This window comes from Solea solea, chromosome 19 (genome assembly GCF_958295425.1).
Source record: "Solea solea chromosome 19, fSolSol10.1, whole genome shotgun sequence".
NCBI classification, from domain to species: Eukaryota; Metazoa; Chordata; class Actinopteri; order Pleuronectiformes; family Soleidae; genus Solea; species Solea solea.
In genome coordinates, this window is record NC_081152.1 from 4330591 (window position 1) to 4358543 (window position 27953).

Genomic DNA, 27953 nt, shown 5'->3' on the forward strand with positions numbered 1-27953 from the left:
ACAATTGCAACCATCCATCCATCCATCTATCCATCTTTTACTGCTTAATCCTCGCTGTCCAATTTGCCTAATCCCCAAAATCTGCATGTTTTTGGACTATGGGAGGAAACCGGAGAACCCGGAGAAAACCCATGCAAGAACATTCAAACTCCATGTAGAAAGGGCCTTGTTGCTGCCAAGGCAAGAGTGCCAACCATCCAACCATGTGACCCTAAGTGCAACCAGTGTAACATGATGTCATTTGCAAGAAAATTACAACAAAAAATGCCCTCAAATTTAGTTATTAGCTTAGACAGTCAGGATTCCCATCTAATAAGATAAGCTGTGTGAAAATACACCAGCCTGTTGAAGCAAGATGTAAAAATTCCCCTTTAAAATATAAAGTATAATAAATTGCTGACATATGTCTGTATTACTGGACAGTGTGTTGCTCAAGGAGCAGGAACTCACACTGAGAGTCAGTGTGAGTTCCAGACTTTGACTATAATCCACTCCTGCTCTCTGTTTTTGCCAGGTTCACAAATACAACAGAGAAGAGAGATGCAGTGGGGAACATTCTCACTCAGGTAACTTAACAAATGTAATGGGTTTTTTAAGACTCTTAAGTCAACAGGAGGTTATTAGACTGCATGCATCAGGCAGTAATATTTTAGTTAAAGGGATAGTTCGCTAATAACATGGCTGTCGGCAGGGACAGATGAAGTTTTAAGAATATGCTTGCCACTTTTTTTCTCACCATTAGACAACCTTTATTGTCTGGAAGTGAAGTGAAGTTTGCAAAACCTCTAACTCCTGCAACCAAAGCCCATTGAGAAAATCGGCAATTTTACGCCACAACACTTTAAAGTTGTCGATCCACTGTTACCTCCATCAGTGAGTTCAAAAGCGATATCTTGTGACATAGGTATTTGAAAACACAAACATTTTTTTGTGTCCCCATCAGCTAAAAACAATGATTTTCTCCATGGACTTTGGTGCAGGAGAGTAAATGTTGGAATTTCCGTTACTGTAAAGGGTAACTGTAAGATAAAGTGGCAAACATATTGGACATAAGCAGCCATATATTTACTTATTTTTTTGAATGAAACACTCCCTTTAATATTCTGTATAGAATAGAATGTATATACTTTATGAAAAAGATGGTTTAGTAAAGCTAAAAGGGTTTGTTGCAGCAATTCTTGTCCCACTACTACATGACAATATCCACACTCCACTCACTGCCAGTGTTACTAGTAACTTTTTGATGGAAATGTGTATACATGCATGTCCTAAACTGGGACAGTGATCAGTGTATTAAGTTAAAGGTCTGTGTTTAACAAGCTTTACTGCTTTACACACTGAGCGCTCAGCTTCTTCAGCTCTTAGTCATAGAGCTGCAGCAGCCACTTAATATAGTGATCATCAACCAGGGAACTGGTGTGCGATGTTCTCTCAAAGATCAGCCTAACATTTTAAAAGGAAGGCAAATGTTTCATGGAGAAAATAAAATAATAATATGTGCCAAAGCCGTAAAATTTACAAACCTTCCTTTTGCCAATTTTAGAGGTTTAGCAAAAGCTTGAAGCTTTGTCTGTTTACTCTCCATTTAATGGATAACATATTACATTTTATTGATATATATTCAGTTGTACTTCAAGCTGCTGTTTTTTTTTTTTCAATGCATGAACTCCATAGTAACCATAATATCAATTTATTATGGTATTTTCACAATCACGACCATCTGGAGGAAACAACATTTGATTTGCTGCAATAAGAAAAGACAATAATTATATTAACTGCAACAAACATAGTAGCCAGAAATTACATTTCCCTGTTATACAAAATGTACAAGGACATATTTCATCTATCTCGTTACCAGGAAACAAGGACAAGGACACAAATATTCTGGTTCAAAAGCAGAACTTTTCACCCAGACAGTTTGAGTGGGACACTTTTTATGAATTATTGTGTAAATGATCTATTATGAATAAATTGAATAAGAGGCACAGCTGGGGCAAGATTTGGGATGTGCTGCACAATCTGTCTGAACAAGCACTGTCCATGTAACATTCATTATTTCCCCCGTGCGGCTCCACAGAGTGCCACTCTCTACGTCACCGAGACAGGAGGAAAGACTCGATGGATGCCCGGTCGATCAGCTCACGCGGCAGTGACGGTGAGGCTCATCACGCCGTATCTAATTATCTATTTAAGTAAATGGAGCTCCACTTTGAGCCGTGCGAGGGAAGATGAGCGGTGAGGGCGGAGAATAGAAGTGGGAAGATGACGAGGGCGAGTGGAGGTAAAAAAAAAAAAAAGGATGGGGGGGGGGGCAATAAGCAGGAACACAAAGGAAGAATGGAGCAAAGAGAGGGGGATGAGGAATGGAACTGGTGTACATCCGAGAATGAGTCAGGCTTTGTTATGAAAGGCACTTGAGTTAAAGAGTTCCTAAAAAGACTTGTCGTGGGCTGATGAGATGATTCCGTAGCTCACTTTGACGCAGCTGCTTCTATTTTCAGTCATGAGATGCTTTTCCCCGCTTCACCTGGTTCTTTTCTTCTCTAATCAAAACATTAATCTAAGATGCAATCATGCAATATGTATATATATATATATATATATATATATATATATATATATATATATATGTGTGTAATACGTCAATACATTTAATATTTCTTTTACCAATTACAGCTCCCAGTCTACAGAATCGAAGATATTCCTCCGTCGCCAGGATTCACTCTATGACCATTGAGGCTCCCATCACCAAGGTACGCTGCCCTACTACACCCTTATCATGGTCCTATACAAGCAGAGCAATGTCAATTTTTCAACTGATCGCCTTTGTTTATGCTGATTGGAGGCATTACAGTGTGTTTCCTCCATCTATATATATACATGCAGTATTTACAGCATGTCCAAGGTCTGGTGTGGGTAAATATGTCCTGTTACATCCCAAAATGAATCTTCCAATGAAAAAACTAGAAACTCAACAACGTCTTCAGTTAGAGATAAGATAATGAGGGTAAACGTTTCCTTACTTCAGTGCTGATTCACGATTATCTCGCCACTATTACTTAGATTTGAATCCATTTGGTTGAGCATGCATTGGCTCAGTGAGGACCGACTGTAAGTTTTCAGCAAGAGACCACAACACAAAACGTTAACACCAACTATCTGCACTCTTCCACTGAACACGTTCATATGGAATCTCTTATGCCACTTAATGCCATCATCACTTTAAAATGCAAATTCCTCCAGTGACAAGAAATCACTCAGAGCTCAGAGATTCCTTCACCAGCCGTTATCGGGTTTCTCATGTTGGATTCTCACCAATAATTAAGTTCTTTTGTGGCCCACTACCAGCTTGTTTCAAAGCGATATGCGTACAATATCACCGTAGCACCTACGTACAGTACGAACACGAAACCGGTTTGCTCATTTTTACGCATTTTAGTCGGTTATGCCCTCGCCAAAAAGCCATTCAGTGTCCATTACAGCTGTCTTCACTGCCTTAATGTAGTTTGACTGATCCAGTAATTGAGCGTTTACCTCTCAATATCTAGGTTCTTCTGGTTCAGAAGAGGTAATACACTTCTTTTAATAGACACCTAATATGATGTGATGCTGCAGCGCTGCATTGGTCGCATTCTTCATTTTGAACCTGACCAAAGTTTGGGAGAGAGTCAACTGAACCTGAACCTGAACCTGCAACTGAACCCGAACCTGAACCTGACGTGTGCATGCAAAAACCCTGTAAAAACCCTGCAAAAACACAATTGAAGTGTAAATCACAATGAATTTGGTCTGGTACATTACATTTTGATATCATACCATGCCTTGAATGCTGGCCCAGTCCTTGTGACAAGAACCTGACCCAGATTGTAATTTCAAACATTTTATAACACTCACAGCTCTGATATTTTGACTTACTCTCTTTATCCAGACAGAAATCCATTCATACACTCGCTTATTTTTAAAATGATTCCAGACAATTGGAAGCTACTGTTCTGAGTTATTATTATCTGTTCAGAGCCTTAGTGACAGTTCAGTGAATTGTGTGGTCTAGTTAAGGATATTACTGATTACTTGAGATAAATATATACAAATATGTGTGCGTGTGTGTGTGTGTGTGTGTGTGTGTGTAGCTTCCGAGAAAGGAAAGACACAGCTTGTTGTTTCTCTGCTTTCTAGGCAACCACATTTCTTAGGACTGTTTACATAATGGACAGTAGTTTGTGTCAGAGCCTTGTGTCTTTTGGATTTGGATGTGGTAAAACTGTAATGCATAACTTTTAAATATTAATTAAGGTTTGAGTTTCACAGTTAAGCAGTGTTTAGAGCTTGTGTTGCCCGGTGACATTCCAGCGCTACAGGAAGTGGTTCATTCATTTTATGGCCATGTTAAATGGTCTGTATTTATATAGTGCTTTTCTAGTCTTGAGAACCGCTCAAGGCTGCTTTACACTACAGTTTGGCCACTTACCCATTCACACAGCGCATTTTCTATCACTCATCATTCATACCCATTCACACACTGTCGGCACAGCCATCAGGAGCAATCAAATCAAAATGTATTACAGTAGCTAACTAGCTTTTAAACCAGAGGCCTCCAATATGAAGCTGTTTCTTCTGACAGTTTTCTGTAACCTTAACACACCAAACATGAAAGTATACAGCAGAATATGGGCTGCAAGACATATGTATAAACGTATTTTAAACGTGACAAACACAGCTCAAATCACAACTAAATGAATAACTACATCATCAAAATAACGCTAAGACACTTCACACCTGGAATGAAAACAGAGACTCCACAGATTCTAAAGATACAAGTCAAAAAGCCAAAGAATGACAACAAAAGTAATTGCTTCGCTTAACAACTGCTGTAAAATGTCTCTAACCTTTGATGTTTCTCCTTGAAAAGTTTACATTACTGCTAAAGGGTGCTATATCTGGGCAGACGTATGTCATGTGTTACACTCAAATCATTTTGGGTCTCTATCGGACATTAGGAGTGTTCTCCGAATGTTCCACGACGCCACAGTCATGATACATGGTGCGGCAGGAGCAGTAAACCTAAAACAAGCTCAATATCAAGCTCAGTATATCGTCATAACATGATGATATATTGTACAGTATACAGTCGGTCACGTTGCTGCTCTGCATCCGGCTGCAGGTCCTGTGATGTCCTTGTGTGTTTTCGAGAAGTGGCTTTATTTAGCTGTTTTGCCCCAGTCAAGATTTATACCGTGTCACATGCACATCTCAGTGACACATGCACAAAGAAAAGAGCACTCTGTTGTGACGTGCCTTGCAGAGGCCTCTTTGTGTGTTTCTAAATATGTAGAAACTGTTTTGCAACTATAGTTTTCATGTTTACTCCCGGCCCCCACGTGTTCCCCAGGTAATTAACATCATCAATGCAGCTCAGGAGAGCAGTCCAGTAACAGTGGCCGAGGCTCTGGATCGCGTGTTGGAGATCCTGAGAACCACTGAGCTCTACTCCCCACAGCTGGCCTCAAAAGAAGACGACCCCCACACCAACGACCTGGTTGGGGGACTCATGAGTGTAAGCAGTGCTGTCAATACTCACTATCTAGGTTTTCTCCAGGTTCTCCGATTTCCTCCCACAGTCCAAAAACATGCAGATTTGGGGATTAGGCAAATTCTAAATTGTTAGGTGGGAGTGTGAGAGTGAATGGTTGTTTTTCTCAATGTGTGGCCGTGTTATGTATATGATAATTCAATTATCGAGTATACGAAGTTTCAATTCAATTCAATTCTATTTGTATCGCGCCAAATCACAACATACATTATCTCAAGGCACTGTACATAGTACGGTACAATATTATATGGAGAAGAGAAACCCAGTAATTCACATTATGAACAAACACAAGGCATCAGTGGAGAGAAATCTCTGACAGAACCAGACTCAGAGCTGTGCGGCCATCTGCCTCGACCGGTTGGGGTGAAAGCAAATATGGGGGACAGAAAGGACAAGGTAGAGACAGATGTTAGAGACCAGGAGCAGATATATGACAGTTTCTGTTTCAAGTACTACAATGTCCTTTATACACGCAATAGCATAGATTGTTAAAAAGAAGTTATACTGATATCAGTTTTAATCATAGCATAATAATGATGACAATACTACAACTGCTAATGATTATAGTAATAGCCTCGCAACGGGATCTGCATCCTGCAGCCCAGGGATCAACCAACAATTATTTTCTAAATTATGGAGCTAAATGTAACCTGTTTTTGTTTGTTTGTTTTCTGTGTAGGATGGGCTTCGAAGACTCTCTGGAAATGAATATGTTTTCTGCAAAAGTAAGTTGTAAAAATCCAAAGAATCATCACAACATGCCACTGACCATTTCATGTACATGCGTGCTGTATATCTACACTCCATAGTCAGCTTGGGTTGACAGCACACGGTATGAAAATGGTGGATGTCACGCAAATGAGTGTGAGGTTGTTTGTCTCTGTATGTTGGTCCTGTGATAAGCTGGTGACCTGTCCAGGGGTTAGCCTGCCCTTCACCCAATGTCAGCTCAAGGATTAGTAGGAGATGATAGATGGATGGATGGATGGATGGATGATGGATAGATTATGGTTACCTCTTAGCCTTGCATACTGCTCAAGCCATGTTCACTAATCATGGCTGATGCGAGTGATAATGTAGCTGGAGATTTGCTGGGAACAAAGTGACATAACTGCACTCCATGTACTAATAAAGATGCAGGTTGTCCGACATATCAGAGACAAATCAGGACGGTATGAAAGATGAATAAGACAAGGCAAACATCACTCAGTTAATGTTCACGTTAACAGCAAGCAGAAGACGTTTTGGGCCTGTGGTTCTCCTTCATCACAGGGATTATGAAACATGAGTGAATCTCATGAATAAAGATGAAGTTAAAGGTGGTTATTATTATGCTGAAAGCTTCACAATGTTCTTTATCCTCCTAGAATGTGAATGCTACGGTTACGGTTATTAAAGTCACAAGAGCACTTAAGGAAGGAAGATCTAAATTAAGAGCCTTCTTTCCAAGAAACTGTTTTTCATACATTGTCTTTCTACCATAGTCTGAAACGACCAGAGTCACTCAGTAAGACAATTAAGCAGTGTGTTTGCACATGTATATATACTGTATATATACTCTCAGAGAGCCAAATTTGGTATTTATCTATCAAATCTCACACAAAGCTTTCTCATGATGTGCCCCATATATGGTGAAATCACCTTGTGTGTGTGTGTGTGCGTGTCTATCTGACAGATATGAGTCAGAGCCAGCTGGCCATTCCGGTCACTCTGAATGACGTTCCTCCATCCATCGCAGAGATGCTGAATGATGAGGAATGCTGGGAGTTCAACATCCTCGAGCTGGAGGCAGCTACGCACAAGAGGTACAAAAAAAGGCCAAAAGGAGGTTCAGAAAAACAATATATGAACCCTTTGTTGCATGGAAATTGTCTATCATTTGGAAAGTGGATGTCTTTCTACTTTGAAAATGTAGATACATTCCATTAGATTTTGTTTGTAAAATACATTAAAGTACCAGACTTTTTTTGGTTCCAGTTGGACGAGAAGACTGATGTTAGTCACGTTTACACAGTAAACATGGTTAGCTTAGCTTCTCACAGAGACTTGCAGTTTGCTGGTTCCAGAAACAGGTTTTCACATAGTCCACTGTAAATCACCTACATTTGTTTTTTATTCACTTTAGAGCGCTGCCAAGGAGGCAGGATTACACAAGAACCACTGGACTAATTTTCTTGAAACTTAGTGGAGCCAAGTAAAACCAAAAAAAAGAAAAGAAACAAACAGATCTGATGAATACAATAATTATTTGTTTTTGTATTGCGCGTTGCGTGGTGATTTCTGACCTTTTGAAAGGAATTGTCATTAAAATACATTATTCTGCCTCCACATTCAAACTGGGTACCCTTCTAATTTTAATGTCTGACGTATGTCGGGCACTAATACCCATGAAGAGGTAGAATTTGGTGCAGATCTGGATCTTAGTGTGGGCAGAGGTATGTATTCTCGGAGCACTTTCCACTTTTTTCCACAGTCTTTATGCTAATATAAGCTAACAAGCTGCAGGCGGCCACTTACTACATGGACAGATACAAGTGGTATTGATCTAAGAAAGCAAATTTGATCCACAGAAAGTCAGCTGTGCTCATGTTTGAACCACCAGTTCTCCGTTTTAGGTTGTACATCATGTTCCAAAACAAAAGCTTGAAAGTAGATGAGGATGCGTTTGAGACCGATAAATCAAAAGTAAACTTTATGTTGCTTAAACCTGCACTGTCCATTTAGATTCACTCTGTGACCCTTGCAGACCGCTGACTTACCTCGGGCTGAAGATCTTCACAAGCTTTGGAGTGTGCGAGTTCCTCAACTGCTCCGAAGCCACGCTGCGCTCCTGGCTGCAGGTCATGGAGGCCAGCTACCACTCGTCCAATGCGTACCACAACTCCACTCACGCCGCAGACGTGCTGCACGCTACTGCCTACTTCCTACGCAAAGAGAGAGTCAAGGTTAGAGGAAGTAAAACATGCACAGTTGAAATGGTAGCACACGTGCACACTCACACATTTTGCTGTTGTAAGCGGTTTTAGCATGAGGGTCAGCATATCGAGTGTCACTTTGAAGGGATACTCAATATGCTGTGTGATAAACAGCTATTGAATCAGACACTGATGAAGCATGAATGGAACGGCTGATAAAAGTCAGACAATGATGGCCAGCGCTCTCGAATTGTCTCCTCAATGTAACGCCTTTGTCGTTCTGTTGTCAAGTTTAAATCTGCCGTAGCAGTATATTCTTTCTGTATTGTCACTAAGTAACTTTGACTTCCCGAAATTTCACAGTGACTCTGGACAAACTGTAATATTTGCAAGAATGTGTTAGTGCTTTAATGTTTGAAGGAAGCACAGCAATTCGATAAATATTGATTGGTGTTTCCCAAACCTCGAAATGATGATGTCGTCAGATGTCGTTGTCTTGTTTTCAGTACGCCAACATTAGCTTCTGTTTCTTCGGTCTTATTCAGAGTAGTCTGGACCAGCTGGATGAGGTGGCGGCGTTGATAGCAGCCACAGTGCACGATGTGGATCACCCAGGCAGGACCAACTCCTTCCTCTGTAACGCTGGCAGCGAACTGGCAATCCTTTACAACGACACTGCTGTGCTGGAGAGCCACCACGCAGCCCTCGCCTTCCAGCTCACTGTCCGCGACAGCAAGAGCAACATCTTTAAGAACATAGACAGGTCTGCAGCAGCAGTTAGTTGGTGCCGTTTTATTGTAACCATCAATGTACAAGCATTACAGCAATGCAAATGATTCTCTGTCCTTTTCATGCTCTTTCCTGGTGACAGGAATCAGTTCCGAACACTGCGGCAGGCCATCATCGACATGGTCCTGGCCACAGAGATGACGAGGCACTTTGAGCACGTCAGCAAATTTGTGAACAGCATCAATAAACCAATGGCTGCCATAGAAGAGACCAGCACAAGTGTAAGTATCTGTGGTCTTTGCCAATTTCAGACATGAACTTTTGACAATGACTTAACCATTCACATATGACAAATACAACTGGAGATTGTCAAAAACAGTAGGAGAATCTCTGGAGCATCCAGATCACTACCACTTGCTCAGGGTGGATTATCCAGAGCTTCTCCTGTTGTATTCTCACACTCAAACATTATCCAGAGATTTGACTCAAGGGTTCCACGTTCTGTATCCCTGGAGAGTCGATTCGCATTTCCCATGCGCATACGTGTCAGTGGTGCGGCTTAAACTGAAGACGGGTGCCCGCCAGTCAAGCATTCTGTGAACTCCATCTCATATTCCATTCCAGTGCTAGGGTTTACCACCAGGAGTTTGCCTTCATAAGGGAAACCATTACATAATCTCAAGCAACCGTCAATGGTTACTGGCTCCTTTGTGTCTCTTTGGACCAAAACATGAGTGCACCACCAACTGGAAAGGAAAGTGTTGTCCTACGGGGAAGCATGTGCAGTCGACCGTGCGTGGACTCAAACTGGAGGTGTGCTCGCATTTGTCTACCTAGGTTCCATGCCAACCATTGCGGGAATGGGTGGATGACACAATTTATGTAACGCAGATCTAGCAGATATACGAACGCAGAATGTTAATAATAGCAAGACATTTGGTAACAGCAGCCCAAGGCCGAGTGGAAAGGGAATTGGTCTTGTAATTGGGCTAGGGTACCCCGGAGCAAGGTACCCACTCTAAAAAAAATCCATGCAGCTCATCTGTTGTGATGACCCCAAGAGAGGGAGAAGCTGGAAGAAACAAGCATTTAGTCTGTTATTTTCTAGGAATTTCTTATGTCTTTTCCTGTCTTACAGAGTATCAACAGTGATTGTGATGGACAGGCGAACATCAAGAACGCTCCAGAAAATCGTTTGCTGATAAAGAGGATGTTGATCAAATGTGCAGATGTGGCCAACCCGTGCAGACCACTTGAGCTCTGCATCGAATGGGCTGGACGGATCTCAGAGGAGTACTTTGCACAGGTTTGTGGGCAGAAGAATTACTGAATTGATCTTATTTAAGGCCTCTAACTGTTCCAAGAGCCAACTGTAGACTGAGTGTTCATTTATTTTCTCTGCTGTCACTTGATGATTTTGTTGTTGTTTGCCCTGTAGACAGATGAGGAGAAGAGACAAGGGCTGCCAGTGGTGATGCCAGTGTTCGACAGGAACACCTGCAGTGTGCCCAAATCTCAGATCTCCTTCATGGACTACTTTATCACTGATATGTTTGATGCCTGGGATGGTAAGAACAATATTTTCTGTTGCAGTCTCTGCAGCGTGTTTGTTTGCCACTGATTTCCATCTCTGCTTGTTATACGTGGCTTGTGGAGTCAATTCCTTTTCCACTTCAACTTCAAGTGGGATCGCATGTTCCAAAATAAAGCCACATACTGTACATTTTTACCATGGAATCTGATGACGTTAGTGAAAGGTCAGGCTTGTATGTGTCTTTTGTCAGACAGGTTTGCAAGTTCACTTGTTTACTCTCGAAGAACTGAGTACCTGTTTTTCCAGAGAAAGTCATCGTCTCTGGGGATTTTTCATTACTGCATACTTTGTGGCACATTGGTAAACCTTCGTTACATTCATATGACATTTGAAAAAAAAAATATTCAAATAAATTTAGTTAGTTTGACTTAAACCAGACTTTTCAAAATACACGTAAACATGTTTGTGCTACCGAAACTGTACTAAATTGAATTTATCAATGTCAGAGTAACGCAAAGCATGGATGAAAGGCTCTGTCTTTTGTGTAAAGTATTAATACTGAGAAGTTAAAATTGGACATACAGTGTCACCACTTAGTGTTGCGGATGCAGAAAAGACTGAATTCAACATATCGATTTCCCCGCTGCACTTGAACACTGGGACAAGGACAGAGTCCAATTACCATAGCTTAACTGTGAATGGAAACATACTGAGTGTTTAAGGTTTTTTTTAACCTCTTCCAGCCCTTCTAGACTACAAAAGCACTTTATGAATATAGTTAGCTTTCATTTTCAATATACCATCGTGGTTGGTATTTTTTTTTATGGCAGTTGGCTTCAGTAAAGTTGCGTTGTGGCACGATATCATCACCATCTTCCCAGTCTTTCCAAATAGGATGCTGTAAATGTGTACTGAATTCACTCTAACATCATCCACACAAGCACAATCGTTTGCCTCATCTATCATGCATCATTATCTCACATAACTTCAACCTGCCCACAATAATCTAAGACATAAATGATCCACGGGTCAACCATGTGTCACTCTCACTTTGTCAAAGCAAACGCTCCAAAAGTTTACATTTTCTCTGTAAAATGTATCCATTTAGCATCATGAACGAATATCTCTGGGTGATCTGTTGTAGTCGTTGCAGAGATGTTGTTCTGGACGAGTTGTGTTCCAACTGAACAGTGAAATGTAGTTTTTTTTCTGTTGCTAATTGACTTCATGTGCTGACCATCTCAACACTGGCTCCTCCTGAAATATACAGTACACCCAGAGACGTTTGTCTTTCCAGCTGAGTATCTTGACACTTAGTTAAGATAAAGCAGAACTTATCAAGATGCAGACAGTCAAGTTGGCCTCATTATTATTATTACATTACCACATTCAGATACTATGTTATTTTTAAGACAAATTGCAGTCAAGGAAATGACAGAAACAAATCGAATAGAAGAGGAGATGTGGTGCTTGTAGCTCCTCATTCCCACTGATTTTTCCCTTTTAGTTAAGACTTCCCAAGAGGGGACTTGTTTACTGTCAACACAGCTCTGATGTCACGGAAAGATTCCAAATGCCAGTGGGATGGAGAGAAACTGAGGGCGTCAGGGGAAGGGAAGTTGGGAAAATAGCAGAGGGGATGGGGGTTTATGATCACTGGCTTTGGGGAGGGACGAGCAGTCAAGCAGAACTTCACTTGCACATCAACACAAAAACACACATGCGGTTCACCGGGGTCACCGGCAGGTCACGGTGAGGTCACTGTTAGCTCCTGCGATGCAGCGTGGGTCCTCTGCAAGTATGAGGATTTAAACAACGTGGGTTAAGGGGGTAATTGAGGATACACACTCCACTACACATTAGCCACAAACTACACCCTCACACAAATACATCTTCATGCTCAATAGATGGTGTGTAATGATAACAAGAAGATGCAGGTGTGTACAGTCAGTACAGTCAGTACAGGCTATAGGTATTATCTGTTTCTGCCAAGATACTCATTTAGGAATGAAAGATGGAGCCACATTTTTTCCCAGTCTGCCTTAAAATAATACTTACATGCCCATTTGTGCACCACAAGAGTTGCTTGTTGATGTTCTCATTCCTCCAGTCTGCTCTGGCCCTGAGGACATTCTTTCGTAATGTTATCTAAGTGGACAGAACTTTTTTTGTGTGTGTCTCGTTCACTTGGAAGATAATCAGAGGCTACAGCAGTTTCTTATTTCCCTGAATTATTGCTTTTGATTCAGAATTTGAAACGAGCTGACTATTAAAAGGTCCGGTGTGTAAGAATTGTATGCGACATAGATGGTGAGACTGTAACAAACAGAGGGCTCTTTCCCAAGTGTGTCAGGGAACTACGGTGGCCTCTGCATTCCAAAAAGGGGGACGTTCATCTTTGTTTGTCGAATAAGCTTCCGCTAGTCAAAATATGGTGGTGCACGATGGCTGCTTACGCAAAGCAAGGTCATTGCCTTTAAAGTACATTATAAAAGGCAAATTATTAGTTGTATATCATTTTATTTTTTTAGACAACTTTATTAATTGATGGCTATCAGAACGTGAAGAGAATTTCAACAACTGAGAGTAAAAAATAAACCAGAGCCCAGCTTTACCTGGTTAATGTGTCAATAGAAAATCAATGTCATTTTGGAATTTACTCAATGTGAAATATTGTTATTGTTACACTACACACTATATTTTAAAGTCCTACAGTCAGTTTACACTCATTAAAGGAGATATTTTAACACATTCATTCATTGTCCTTGTCATTTCCCACAGGGAAACTTGATCACTGTTAGTTCTATTGGAGTTTTTGGTGATTCTATGCCTGTAGAAGCCAAACCTTTAGCCTACAAGTGTTTGTTCAAATGACATTATTTGAGTCCATTTTTACAACCCAGACTGCTGCTGCTGCTGGAGACATTAACGTTTTGTAATTATTTAGATATTATTATTTAAAGCCTTTAAGCAGATTTTGATGTAAAAAAAAAATCAGTGGATGTTTCCTTTAATCTGAACTGAAATAAATAATGTATATTTTTATATTTTTTTAATGTATATTTCACAGCCAAAATAGAGTAACAGTAAAGACTATTTCAGTGGTGTTCAAAAGCTACAAAGCTATAATTTCAACCAACCACAGCATTATACTTCATTTGTGTCCATTTTAACTCACTTGTCCTGTCCGTTTCCCCACAGCCTTTGCCAGCCTGCCCGGTCTCATGGAGCACCTGTCAGACAACTACAAGTACTGGAAGAACTTGGACGAGATGAAGTGCAAGAGTCTGCGCCCTCCTTCCCCTTCTTGACCAGTTCCTGGTTTGCCTCCTCTCACCCATCACTCAGAACAGGGCAGGACAGTGAGTGCAGCCCTGCATTTGGAACGGTTTGTCTCAACTGGGCCACGATGAACACTGGGACACCCTTTTTCCCTCTCAAATCACAGCCTCTGTTCTTGCGTGGTTCCAGTTGGACGTGCTGTTCTGCCAGTAGAGAATAGATTGTCATTCGAGGCCCCCGGTCGACGGTGTGTTGCCACTTTGCCACCCTGTTCATTTCTCCTAACAGCACCTCGATGAAACTGTGCGGGCCTCGCGGCTCACCTGACAATCCGTACCACACAGTGTAACAAACCACAAACCTGCACTTTAGCTGATCCTGACAGTTTCATTTTAATCTTCCTCTTGCTTGATCACAGATTAACCCCACCCCCCACCCCAAAGGTGTTACTTTTCCTTTGAACAAAACCCTTTAGTTCTTCATCCGTCTGTTGCTGTAAATGAAACATGGTGAATACAACGGTGACCAAAGCTAAAAAGATACTGATGAAAGACCTCTCCTCATACCTGCCAGTGAATGTGTGTTAACTCAGAAGTTCATTTTCAAAGTGCCAACTTGTGAAGGTGCTTAGTTTGAATGACTCACTTGTATGAGGTGCGACCAGCAGCACAAAACAAACTCTGACACGTGTCTAGGACCAAATTCTTACCAATCAGAAGTCCCTGCTGTGTTTAACCTCCATCCTCCAGCCTAAAGTTAGCCCAGGTACTAGGGAGAAGAAGTGAACCAGTGAACAGAACTTCATACACAGAGGAGGATGTTTAGGATTAGGGTCATGAAGTTACCGAAACAGGCAGTGAAGTATCTCACACTAAGAAATCTTCCGTTTCTTCTGCATCGTGGTCTTCTTGTGCACTAGTGAAATAAGCCAGTTGAGATGTTTGTATATGAGAACAAACGGAGGAACAGAATTGCACTGTATCTGAGCTTGTTTGAGTTGGAGGTATCGGTTACAAGCATAGCTCTGTGTCAATAACTGTAGACGCAAACGAGTCAAAACAAATGTGACTTGTGAGTATCTGAACAATAAGCCTTCCACTGATGCTATACTAACTGTTAGTACAGTGTACAAATCTTTCATCTTTGGAAATGGACCTCGCAGGAGCAGCAGATCCATGTTTGGACCAGCTCGAAACTCTCTAACCAGCTCTGTCTCTCACATGGTTTCTGTTAAACTGATTTTTTTTTTCTCGTTTTTTTCACCTTGCAGCAATTGGCTCTTTTTCTTTAGAGTGGGGAAAAAATGTTGTTGCACATGATTTTCAAATTATCTGGATTTTAAGTGTCAAACAAGAGGCTGTCAGATCACAGGATCCATGTTCTGTGGCTGCCCCCTAGTGGTCAAACTGGGGTTTTGCAGTTGAGCGCCGACCAAAAAAAATCAAATAAATAATGGTATGAAGGGAGAGTGATAATTGGGATCAGATCCACAGGAAATTGGTTAATGCTCCACAGGGAACAGCAGAGGAAACGACAATAATTTATTATAATTCTGAACAAATATACAACCTCTCAGATTTAATATATGAGAGCTGTACTCGTTAACAGTATTATAATGTGTTGACTCATTCATTTACGTATTTTTCAGAGCACTTTTTGTTTTGAACGTTGACCACATGAAAAGCACTACCACCAAATGTAAATGAGATTTGTAGACGCGCAAAAATGATCCAATGATCCTTTGGGGAAAACGGCATAATTTCATTTCTGTCCATTACAAGTTGTTGTAACCATGGATTTCAATGACTGTCATGAGTGACGTATATAATGTGTGTGTTTGTGAAGGAAATGCACATGAGAGATTTAACCAAAGGCACAGAAAGCTTGCAACAGGTGCCTTATTCTTAGGTCAAACTTCCAGAAACAAGTTTTGTTGTTTGTTTGTTTGTTTGTTTGTTTTTTGGTTGAAATAGTTCCTCCTCTGATATAGAGAACACAAGAGAAAGCCATAAATACAGTATTTTAGATATTTAAAAGACAAAGACCTCGGGTACATTGCATTATGGTCTGTGCTACAGCTTTGAGTTGACTTGGCATGTCAGTGTTAATAGTCCTGTCACCACTGCCCTGATGTTCCTTCATTTCTCTTTAAGACGTGGAGAGAGAATCGGGTGCAGTCGGCTCAAATGTGAATCTCATACTTGATTTGTCTGCTTTGATTTTCACGTCGTTTTTTTTTTTTAAAGAGACAAAACTGGTCACGTCCACGTTCAGTTTCTTCATCAGTGTTGTTATGACGATCAAGGTCTTAATCGACGCCTTAATCTCGTCTCTGTTTCCATTCTGCTCATGTTGCAATACACTGTAAAACTACCTGACGTAAAACTGCTGTTTTTTGTGTGTAAATACTCAGCCAATTTATCATGTTTGCTTTGCATTCTACACAAATCTGTGTGTGTCGCTTTTGTTTTGGCTGTTGAATGTTGCAGGGGTGGTTTCCAACCTCTCAAAAAACAGGTTGTTGGGTTTTTGTTTTGTTTGTTTTTTTACAGTGACTGGAAATGTGGCTCCAGATTTGAATGTTTCACTGCTATCACCAGATCTCATGAAGATATTTTTGCTAGATTTCTATTCACAAAGATTTACATTGCCTTTTCCTGTGTAGAGCAGCGACTGGTATGTAATGTTATAAATTAGGTCAGACTCACTTGGAGGCAGAATCAGACTGTACAACTGCTTGTTACGTAATCACAAGCCTTCATCACTTTCACCGGTTTCTCCACTCCCTCTCATCCTCGACACCAACGATGGCCGTGGCTGCGACGTCGACGACGTGCCAACTCTGTGTTTTCGTGTACTTCATCGATACAGGACAATAACTAGAAAGTGAAGTAATATACAAGTTATTTTTCAAAGAGGACATTTCATTGTCATCGTCGGGCCATGAGAACTTAAATGTGTGTTTTACTGCCTCATGCATATGTAAGTAGTGACAAAAGCTTTCCGTCGGTCACTTAAAAACCTACCATGTCAAGATTTAATGTATTTTGCTCTGGTTTATGATGTCTTATTTTGATGTTTCCTGTCAAACACACATGTATTGTGAGAGACGATTAAAGCATTCTTTAAATATGACCATGTTACATGAACGTTTGGAGGAATTTTTGGACACTGGTCAAAAAATATGATTATTTGCCCTTGTGGAAATGACACTGATATCACCCTCATATCTGTAAGAATTGATAGTGCCAACTGTTATATTTCAAACCATTGTCAAATGATTAACTCCAAAGCTCCAGATCTCTTGTCACCCCAAAACATTCCCACGCTGCACACAGGAGCTAATTTGTTTTATGTCATATCAGACGGAGGCAACAGCAACAAAAACCCAGTTGTTCAGTAGTTTCATCTAGAGCTGAAACAATTACTCGATTAATTGATTACTAAATGAATCGTCAACTATTTTGACAATCGATTTAAAGCTTTTTGTCTTGAATAAAACAAGATTTCTAATTATTTTAGCTTTGTAAATATGAATATTTTCTTCGTTTCTTTGCTCCATATAACAAAGAAATCATTAAAACTCAATCATTTTGGTTTGTGAACAAAACAAAACATTTGAGAACATCATCATTTCCAGGTTTGACAAACACTGATCGACATTTTTTAACACTTTCTGATATAGATTAATCGAGTATGAAAATATTCGTTAGTTACAGCCCTAGTCTGATCAGATAAATGCTTCTTGTCCTTGCCCACCCCTGCACTGCTGCTGTGTACACACAAACGCTCACTACGCTACATCACAACTGCACCATTTCTGGTTCACACAATGACGACATGTACTCTACAACTGCTCATAAAGACCACAGAAGTAGAAAGACAAGATAAAAATCAGTAAAAGTTACAGACTGCAACTTTAACTGACAAGATTCCTATCAAGAAAAAGGAAGAACTCATGTCGGAGCCATTCATATTGAACTGCAATCAAGAGAAAAGCTGTACCTAACAAAGTGGCACATACATGTACCAGCCAAGCCATGACAGACCCTTACAGACAAAGACAACACAGCGCTTTAACCAGGCTGGAAATAAAAAAAAACATCACAATGTGTCTGTTTTCCAGATGAGGTATTTACTGATACAAATTTATGTTAAGCACTGATTTTCGTGCAAAAGGCAAGCTGTTAAATAATAAGTAAACACAAACAACAATCATTACATTTATACATATAAATTATCCATGATCAACATCCACCACTAACCTACCACTTCTTCTTTTTTTAAAAAGGCAGCGAGTCAAAGTTTAAAGTTCAGAGTCCTCCATTCTCCTCCAGTTTCTGGAACAGTGCCAGGCTGCGGAGGTGAGACTGTCTCTCTCCGTTCTTCCACAGAATCAGCAGGTGGTCAGTGGAGCAGGTGACCAGACCGTTCTCCTTGAAGCTCACAAACATCTGCCAGAAGGTCAAAGGGATTCTTTTTTTAAGCTACTTTTCTGTCACATCACATCAATTATACTGTATGTCTGCATGTGATCGTACCTGGACTGCCCCCGAGTGACCGATCAGGTCACCTGTCAGCTCCAGAATCCTGATGTTGGGGACTTCTATGATCTTCTTAGACGGGGGGCCGGTCTGTTTGTTGGACCGACCAAAAGTCCACATCCCAAAGAATCCTGAGTTGAAAATAATCAATTTAAAGCTGGACATCGACTACGACGGCTGAGGGGATACTGATTTTTATAGCTGACTGACTAAGCTCAGAATTGAAAGCTGCTCCAATCAACGTTTTATTAAAACAAGAGATCAAATTATTACACAATAGCTGACATGGATCCAGATCATACAACTTTTAGCCACTTTCAGCCAGAAATCAGGCTTTAGGCTTGTGCAGATGGTGTAATACTGCATTTCTCTGTTCTTATTTCCACATATTTATATAACTGATAATCTAAAATTGGCAAGACCCATAATCACAATTAGGAGGTAATAAGGCTAATAAAACACATGAAAGTTTCTTCCTTTGAACCTAAAATGTCAATTTTTATGACGTGAGGGGGCAACACAGATTACATCAACCTTCATATCGATATTGCAAAAGCTGTAGGTAGAAAGATTAGCATTCATTGTATTTGAAAGAACTTCCAGTAACACATGTATTTGAGCAACTGTAATAGTCTGATTGTCTATGTGAAGAGTTTAAATGTAATGACTGATGACTGCTGATCACTCATTATCAAAGAGTTGCAAAGTCAGCAACTAAAAAAGTGAAAATATTGCATGCTGTGAACTAGGCTTAAATGTTACGTACTTCACTGCTGCTTTCTAACTAGAGGCAGCGAAATGTAGTGCTGCTGTTTTTAATTGAAAACACCAGCTGAAAATATCACTGACAGCAATGACAGTCAACAAAAACAGCAGTAGTTGTGGCTTCTAAAACCAAAACAACATGCTAAAAGATGCTAAACTGTTCCACAGAGCTTAGAAAAACTGAATAGTTGCAAGTTTATCCAAAAAAACACTGTGTTTTTCAGTTTGCAGCTCATTTCACATTACTTTGCTGTGTGAAAATTATCAATATTAGCAATTTGGAGGAAAGCTTCCAGTTTGAAATACGCCAAATGTTTCCTTTAAAGACTGCAGGAGATGCAAGTGACTGGTATTTGGTTGGCCAGAGAGACAAAAAAAGCCAACACAAGACCCAGAACTCGTCTCTGGTGATGAGAAGCAGATGATGCAGCCCCTTCTTTGCTCTGCAGCCAACGATGTATTCAGAATGAGCACAACTCTGCAGCACAACTCAGGCAGGCAAAGACGGACACGACCGCACAAACAAACACTCGTCTTGAGACCACCCCACTCAATAAACCACACAGAATCTCCGAGTGCCAGGAGACTACACTCTGCTTTGATAAACACAATACCACATGTGGACTGCATTAGTGTACTTCCACACTGCCCACAACTGTAAACACATACAGGCCGAGTGCAGGCAATTTTCCCCTCAGCCTTTGAACATTGTGGAGTGGGAACGTAGTCCAGGTTTCTTCACAGATGGAAATGGGAAGATGGCCCTGCATGTGTGAATGTGTGAATGTGTGCATGTGTGAGTGTGTGTATGTGTGTGTGTGTCGATGTCACCTGCAGAGGCAGGTTCAGCAGGCAAAGGCAGATCCTGGATCTCCCACATCCTCACGCTGCCGTCCTCAGAGCAGGACATCAGCTCGCTGCAACAGTCAGAGACAGTGTCGGTGTCTGTCAGCTGATGACATCACAGGCTGTTCTAATTCCTGTTTGCACGCAGACATGCACCGACTTGTGCCCTGGCTCCCACTTTTGCATGCGTCTTTATGTTTGTTTGTGTTCTCCGTTAAGCTCCAGGATGTTTGAAATAAGCAAAAAGCTTAAAAATAACATTCAAATCAACGATTGGGACAATAAACTAAACATTCCTGCATGCTGGGGAATTGGTACATTACCACTGGTATTTGAGAGACAGGCAGATATATAAATAAAGACAATTGTAAAGAAGAGTGTTTATTGTGATCTTGACGTTCTTCCAATTTTGCTATTATTGTTAAGAAATGTAGTGTTTTTTTATTTATAAAACCTGTTTTATCCCTCAACATAATTCCCTGGTGAGACTGCATAAAAAAGTCTTAAGTATGGAGACATATACAGCAGGAAAAGTGATGCCAGAGATCTAAATGCCTCATTTCTTTGTTTTGTTAATTTTATTTACATTGTTTTTTTTCCCAATTTTCTCATTAGTACCTGCTCTGGAACAATCAGTGCCGATATCTATACTAGTGGACTGACTCGTAAGTCTGGTAGCCTTAATATATTATGCAATACCTGAGGAGAGTCTTGATTAATAGTATATTATGAGGTTTGTATTATGAATTAAAATGCAAGGTTTTCTGGTATGTACAGTACTTAACAAATTTATTACACCTCAAATTCAGTTTGAATTCAGTCGGCTCACTGGGCTTCTCTGAGAAGTCAGCAATAAATCAAGCATAACATTAAACCACTAAATCAGTTTTTTTCTGTTCAAGAATGCAAGTAAATAACTATAATTTGAATTTAACTCTGTTAAGTAAGTTTAGCCTAATATCAGTGAGAATACGGGACATAACAAATAATTAAAGGGACACTTAAGAGTATTTGGTAAGAGACACTTAATAATAAATTATTCTAAACTAAGTTAACAAATTTAGGGCCCTTCCCTGATTAATAAAGGGATACCTGAGCTACATTAAAAACTAAAAACTAAACAATTCACAGTATTTGTAGCATTTTACATTCCTCTTTCCATCTTTGCATATTATGCTTGTAAATTACTCAATGATGTTTCATCCTAATATATCTACTGATACTGACTAAATATAGACCGATAAATAGAAAAACAAAATGTGTTTCTAGCTCGGGCCATGAAAGGTAGGGGTTTTAAGGGGGGTAATAAACTCCTAATTTATAAGTATATGAGAAATAATTTATTTATCCAAGTATGAAAAACATATTGTAACAAATAAACTGCATTACCTATCAGATACCAGCATGGTGTGTAAGACGTTGGAGTCATGGGCCACCTTCCTGTAGGCCACCACTGTTTTGGTCAGAGTGCTGTACACGTACAGGCCACTACCCACAGCTGCAAGGATGAGCTAGAACAACCACAAACAAACATTGTGTTGCTTTAGGGGCTCACAATAACAAAATAACATCTTAATTTCCTCCTGATCCACTGGTCAGGTCCCTTTCACACCTTTCCATTGGTGGTCAGATGCTGAATGGACATCTCGCTGGGTTTGGGAGCCCCTAGACGTATCTCGGCCAGAGCAGAGGGTGGTGACTCTTCCCACAGGATGTGCTCATAGGCAAGAATGTTCCAATCAATCGCGTCCCATAAGATCAACTCGCCCGCATGGGAACCACTGGCAAACAGCCCATCTGAGGAAAACAACCAGAGCTCGGTTTGTTCAAAAGAAACATCAGTTCACTTCTATGTGACAGGTTACTTTGGTGTCGCTTTTGTTCTCTCAGAGATACTGACCATTGACGTTGATGAGAGCTCGAATCTGGTCCTGGTGGTCGGACAGACAGCGGATTTCGGCCAAAGATATGGAGGAATCGGTGGAATATGTCAGTCTGTAGATGACTGCAAAGAAAAAAAGTCATGTAGTTTGTCCTTTATTCATATTAAAATACTCTAGTGTTAACCAATTCATCATCTCTGTTGAAGGAGCTCCTCAAAATCGTTCTCTTACTTATTTCCTTATCCATCGCAGCAGCTATGCAGTTCTTGGGCAGCTCTATCAAAGCGGTTATTCCTGCAAAATGCCAATAATACGATGATTATGCCACAATAAACGCTCTGTGTGCAAACAGCAGGGTCAGTGGGTGAACACAGTTGGTGCAACAACTGAGGGATGTTTTTTTTTTTGTGACAGTTATTGACGGATGATTTTTCCCGTTTGTTTCTCCTCACCAGTGTCACTGTGGTTCTGTCTGTGACACTGCAGCTGAAAGTCTTTGTTCCACACACACAGCTCCTCCCCACCAGAGAGCCACACACACAGCCGCTCCAGCACCAGCAAGCACTGAGAGAGAAAGACAGATGAGTATGAAGACATGCTATTTTTAATTTGGACATTCGCGCATCACACAGACACGCATATAAATCAGTGAAGAAAAGTGTAATTAACCTCCAAATGATGTAATTAACCTCACTCTGTAAAGTGGAAATAGTAATTACCATCACAGCATTAAAGAAGAAAATGTAACTGATCAAAGTGTGTTTAACATTACTCCAGCTGGGGCTACAGTTAAAGATATAATATGTAACATTTCTGCATTAAAATATCTAAAAACAGCCAAACTAATGTGATATGCTTTCGGAGTAGAGTACTTACATTAGCCAATACTAGCCAATGTTTCTAATACTTTTTAAATTCATAGAAATCTGTATTTCTAATCAAGTTAATGGACAGTTTAATTTTGGTGGCCTTTTAATGACATCTTCCACTTTACAGTATCTGCTATAACTTCTGGGGCAAACAACCTATGAAATATCAGAGTGAGGAAGGAAATGTTTAGCCAAATAATTCATCATTACTCATTGCAATTGTGTGTTCTGCCCCCGAAGCTTACTGTAAAGTGCAAACGCACAGAGAACCCAAACGAGACAAGACATTATCCCATGCTTCTTACCAACTTCAACAAACTAGGATTTTCGTTATTGCTTTTGAGTGGAAAAACTTCTTAGCAGCAGATATTACATGACAGGCATTAAAGAAATCATCTGTTGAAACATGGCGGCACAATATGGTGGCCTCCATACTGCAAGGCCCGGGCCTAAAGTACACATAAAAGGCTTGTTCTAAGGCTATAAAAAATATTTTTTAAAGCAGTAATAACATTATAAAACATACACATGAGTGGTACATTCAATTTCTGCCTATATACACTATAAATTGCCTATTACATATGCCTCTGTACTAAATGCCCAGGGGCTATATGTAAGATATTCAACTACAGATTAAAATTGTACTGAAATTAAACAGTTTGGAAAGTGTGGTGCCCCCTCCCCCTTGTATCAGGAGGGTAACCAGTTCAAATCTCATGACAGTTCAAGAGCAGATGCTGCCCACTGCTTCTGTACTTATATATATATACACACTAATTGGTGTGTAATTAATTCTAATTTTTAAAAAGGCAATGAAAGTGTTGTGTGGGTGTGCTATATTCACCACCTATATACTGTTATATAGGTGTTTTTGCTGTGAGCGGCGCAGAGATTGTGGAAAGAAATAGGTGAGCGCTCTGTTCTCAGCAAAGGCAGCGTAGCTTTCTCGGTTGAGACGCACGCCTCCAATAGAGAGAGTGGCCTCTAATCTGATTACTTGCGAGCTTAATTTTATAAAAACAGCAGCGAGAAGGGTGCTTTTCAGACATAAATCTAACAGTTTAAACAGTATAAACACATTGTTATTACTACGTTTTAAGGTGCATGTCATAAATGTGGTTTGTCAGTTACCTTTACAGAAGACTGAAGATCAGACACAGTCTGAACTCTGTTGCCAGTATCAGGGTCCCACAGCTGACAAATAGGATTAAGGTAAAGTGACTCTGAATTACAAAAACAACAACTACTTGGATAAATGTAGCGTGTTCAGAGGATACACTGAGACTTCTGTCTGAGGAGGCCGTGATGAGCAACGTGTGAGACATGAGTCCATCGCTACAGATGAGCGTTGTTATGGCTGTTATTTGCTGAGAATGGCCCCTCAGCTCCTGCAGCCTCTCACCAGTCTAAAAGCCGGATGGAGAAAAAGAATGAATGTAGTTCATGCCACCATGTTTGTGTGTTTCTGTACAAAAATATTACAATTAAAATGGAATTTGTAACATTTTACCTCAACATTCCACACCAAAACAAGGCCATCATCCCCAGCCGAGGCACATCTGGGTAAAAACAAGATGGAAGGTAAGAGTCATTTCATTCAACCAGACTTGTTTGACACACAGTATGTTTCCATGAACAGGTTTAATGCCATTTAATTGAACTATTGTAATTGTCCCAATATACAAGCACTTCTGGTGAATCAATGTATTGAAATGAAGATTGTCCTCCACTACACAAGAGGAGATAAAGCTATATCCTGCCATGTTTTTCTTGCTTTTTCTTCTACCTCTGTGTTCCAGCTCATCTTTATCAGGTTGACTAGTCAAACACTGTCTACAAGACAATCTCCGTTTCTGTAGAGGAATCATTTCCAGTAACTTTATCTCCACCCGAGCAGTCTTAAAAAACACCTGTCCTGAGGCTTACCACCTTCACTTGCCCTTTGACCCTCAACCATCCACACTGCCTGTTCGCAAAATCAACAGACAGGATGAGCGTATAAAAAAACAGAGATGAAACGTGAATTGAAGGAACTGTCGAGGATATATTTTCAGACTTCAAAAGCAATCCGGAGAGAATTTTCTGCCCTTTGCCCCCAACTGTGGACCTGTGTGTGCGGAGGGGACACGACCCAGAGAAGAGGGTTATTACAGGAGGAGGTCAGGCGTGAAGCGACCTCCACCTCCTGACACACACACACACACTTAGATCTGTTATAAATCCCAATCTGACCACTTACACAGAGCCACTGTACCATGCCACAGTGCAGCATGCTTCCACAAAGCTAGGATAACACACGTGCATGAATGTGTGTGTATGAGCAGCATTAAAGGGCTTTGGTTATACTGTATACTGTGTGTGCACACACGATTGCATTGTGGTGATGATTGGGCTCTTGTCATGCTCTGTAAGTTTGCTGTAGGTGAGGATCTCCTGTCAATCACAGTGGGATCGAGGCCAGCCAAGGGTAGAGAGGAGAGAGGTTGGAGTGTATGAGGAAAAAAGGGAGGGGGGCGGCGAGGGTTGTGGTCGGCTTACCTGAAGTCATCAATCTGCACCAGAAATCGAACAATGTCAAAATGTCCTTTCAGCACCTGCAGCTCAGTGAACCAGTTTTTGGGCTGTTCCTCTCCAGTGCACAACACTGAGCTTTTCTGCAGACGTAAGAGGGAAAGTAGTCAGACAAACAAAAAGCGGAGGTGCAGAGGAGCACAAATGAAGGCTGGAGAAAGTACAGCAGGGACAGACTGTGCTGGGAAGGAACTGAACCTAACATGCAATTGGTTATGTCTGGCTAAAAGAGGTTTGGGCCTTGTAACCTAACATACAAGTTTCCTTTATCATTGTACTACACCCCATTTCAGGAATATAAGTTATTCTTTTTATTGCAATAAATGTAACTGCTACAGTTACGTTGTAGATTGACATTGTTAGGGGTGTATTAAGTAATCCATCGTTATTTTCATAAAATCAGTTTGGGTGTTTAACGGGTTTTATGATTAATAATTTACAGACAAACAAGACATTTGAGGTTGTTGTCATTGAGAACTTGAGAAATTCTTCACCGTTTCTCACATTTTATGGACCAAACAACTCAATGAGCGATAGATAAAATATTCAACAGATTTAGTGAGAATGAAAACAACTTTGTTGCTAGTTGATGTTAGTTGCAAACCCAGCTGCCATTGATTTTCATCACAGGTTCATCTATAGACTTTGTCTATAAAGTGGATCATGATTTATTCTCTGAAAGATTATATAAAATTCAGGTGTATTTTCCAATGTCTTGTTTTTTTTTGTTGAACCAACAGTCCATGACCCAAATGCATTCAGTTTATGATGATGTATGGCAAAGAAAAGCAGCAAATCCTTTGAGTGAAAAGCAAGGAAAACATTTTGCTTTTTTAACCACTGGCAACAATATTTTATTATTTGTTGAGTAACTGATTAATGAGTAATTGAGATAAATAAGCAGGGTGGTCCGTGAGAGAGATGTGAAATGATTGCTTGGGTCATTTATTGTTCAGCCTTCAACCATCTGACAGCTGGCATAACTACTCAAGAGAAAAAATATTTTTGGTGTCAATGTATACATCCTCATTCACGACAAATCAGCACAGTCATACCATTTTATGCCAATATAATATGAAAGGACATAAATTGTAAGCTTTTCAAACAGGAACTTAACTTTTGGTTAAATAGGGGAAACTGACTTCCACTGCTGAATGGCTGATTCTCCATATGTTGTTGGTGGAAAATGTGTTAGTTATTTAATATTAAGTATTTACAACTGTCTGAGATCAATATTTATTTGTGAAAATACAAAATATTATTTGTATCTAGACCAATTCAGACCAGGTGGTCAAAAGCCACTATGCTTAGTAATGGCTGGAACTAACATTATTTGTCAGAAAATGTTGATGTTTCTCAAACCTGAAAATAATGATTTTCTCAAATGTCTTGTTTTTATCCACAAACTAGAATTATTCAGGTTTAATTATTTATTTGTTAAATGGAGCAAAGAAACCAGAAAATATTTACATTTAAGAAGCTGGAAAATGAGAAAACATGTTTTAATTCTTAAAAACTACACTTAATCCGATGAATTGATTATCAAAATGGTTGATGATTAATTTGGTAATGGAGAAATAATCAAGTTATTGTTTCAGCCCTAATGCTTAGACTCATCACAAAAGCCACAACACTCAGGTTTTGCAAAGAAAATACACAAAGTGATGAGGCTTTTTGACCTGTGGTCCACAGTAAGCCAAAAAACCACAACATTCATACATTTGTGAAATGTTTTTATTGTATTATTTATGATAATGCAAAATCTCAGTGGGTTTTTTTAGACCTTAGACCACATGAACCAAGCCCTGCTACTCACTGGTTCAATAATCCACTGTATGTATGTCTATATGATGTCTCTAGATTAAACTGTGCAACATTAGCATCTGACATGTTGTGGAGGAGAAAAACACAGGGAGAATATAACATTTGATACCACATTTAGGTGCAGTAAATCAAACACAACAAATCAACTCACCTCCACGGAGCCTTGAGCTTCCCTGCCACCGAGAATCCACCGCAGCATCGTTTGTTAGCAGCTAACTTTAGCTGAAGACACAGACACACACACACAACACAGACGCGTCAGTAAACATAGCTTAGCACAACATGTTTGTAAACAGCTCAACATACAAGCTAGCGCTACAGGCGTGTGATTTCTTACCAGTCATTAGCGAAAATATGGTGCTGTCATTTAATAAAATTCCGTCTTCTATCGCCCACACGACACGAACTGTATAACCATATCACCACATGTTGCGAATAAGAAGTGAATAACGTGACGTTTAAGCTTCGAGAAAGAAAAACTAATAACAGTCAGACACCACAACAAACCATTCATGTGACTTTGACTACGGAAGCCACCGCAGGACACGCTTTATTTTGTCGCATTTAGTGGAAAGACAGCGACAGAGACACAATGTTCAGG

General features: G+C 40.2%; 2 protein-coding genes across 4 annotated transcripts in view; one reads left to right on the forward strand and one right to left on the reverse strand.

Annotated features, from left to right (window-relative positions):
* The window catches only part of pde8b (phosphodiesterase 8B), a 76133-nt gene extending 58948 nt beyond the window's left edge, over positions 1-17185 (forward strand). For all 3 annotated transcript variants that reach the window (XM_058617468.1, XM_058617466.1, XM_058617467.1), the window contains exons 11-22: positions 515-566; positions 2078-2155; positions 2677-2753; positions 5390-5554; positions 6270-6315; positions 7266-7395; positions 8337-8535; positions 9051-9268; positions 9377-9515; positions 10373-10540; positions 10673-10802; positions 13970-17185. In XM_058617468.1, coding sequence (XP_058473451.1) covers positions 515-566; positions 2078-2155; positions 2677-2753; positions 5390-5554; positions 6270-6315; positions 7266-7395; positions 8337-8535; positions 9051-9268; positions 9377-9515; positions 10373-10540; positions 10673-10802; positions 13970-14079 — 1512 coding nt within the window. In that variant the 3' untranslated portion in view covers positions 14080-17185. The remainder of the gene's footprint in view (positions 1-514; positions 567-2077; positions 2156-2676; positions 2754-5389; positions 5555-6269; positions 6316-7265; positions 7396-8336; positions 8536-9050; positions 9269-9376; positions 9516-10372; positions 10541-10672; positions 10803-13969) is intronic.
* A 981-nt stretch (positions 17186-18166) lies between these two features.
* wdr41 (WD repeat domain 41) lies at positions 18167-27879 on the reverse strand. Its single transcript, XM_058616464.1, has 14 exons — positions 27690-27879; positions 27504-27574; positions 25496-25611; positions 24468-24516; positions 24235-24363; positions 24089-24151; positions 22541-22652; positions 22320-22382; positions 22106-22210; positions 21818-22002; positions 21595-21716; positions 20191-20276; positions 18592-18725; positions 18167-18504 (listed from the first exon to the last, which is right to left on the reverse strand). Exons 2-14 carry the CDS (start codon positions 27549-27551, stop codon positions 18364-18366), a joined length of 1353 nt encoding a protein of 450 aa, XP_058472447.1. The 5' UTR covers positions 27552-27574; positions 27690-27879; the 3' UTR covers positions 18167-18363.
* Between the last annotated feature and the right edge of the window lie 74 nt (positions 27880-27953).

Coding starts and splice junctions, on each gene's coding strand:
- wdr41 (XM_058616464.1), bottom strand. CDS start 27,551: ATGCTGCGGTGGATTCTCGGTGGCAGGGAAGCTCAAGGCTCCGTGGAG. Junction 24,517..25,495: donor GTGCAGATTGATGACTTCAG/GTAAGCCGACCA, acceptor GTTTTTACCCAG/ATGTGCCTCGGCTGGGGATG. Junction 22,211..22,319: donor TGCGATGGATAAGGAAATAA/GTAAGAGAACGA, acceptor TTTTCTTTGCAG/TCATCTACAGACTGACATAT.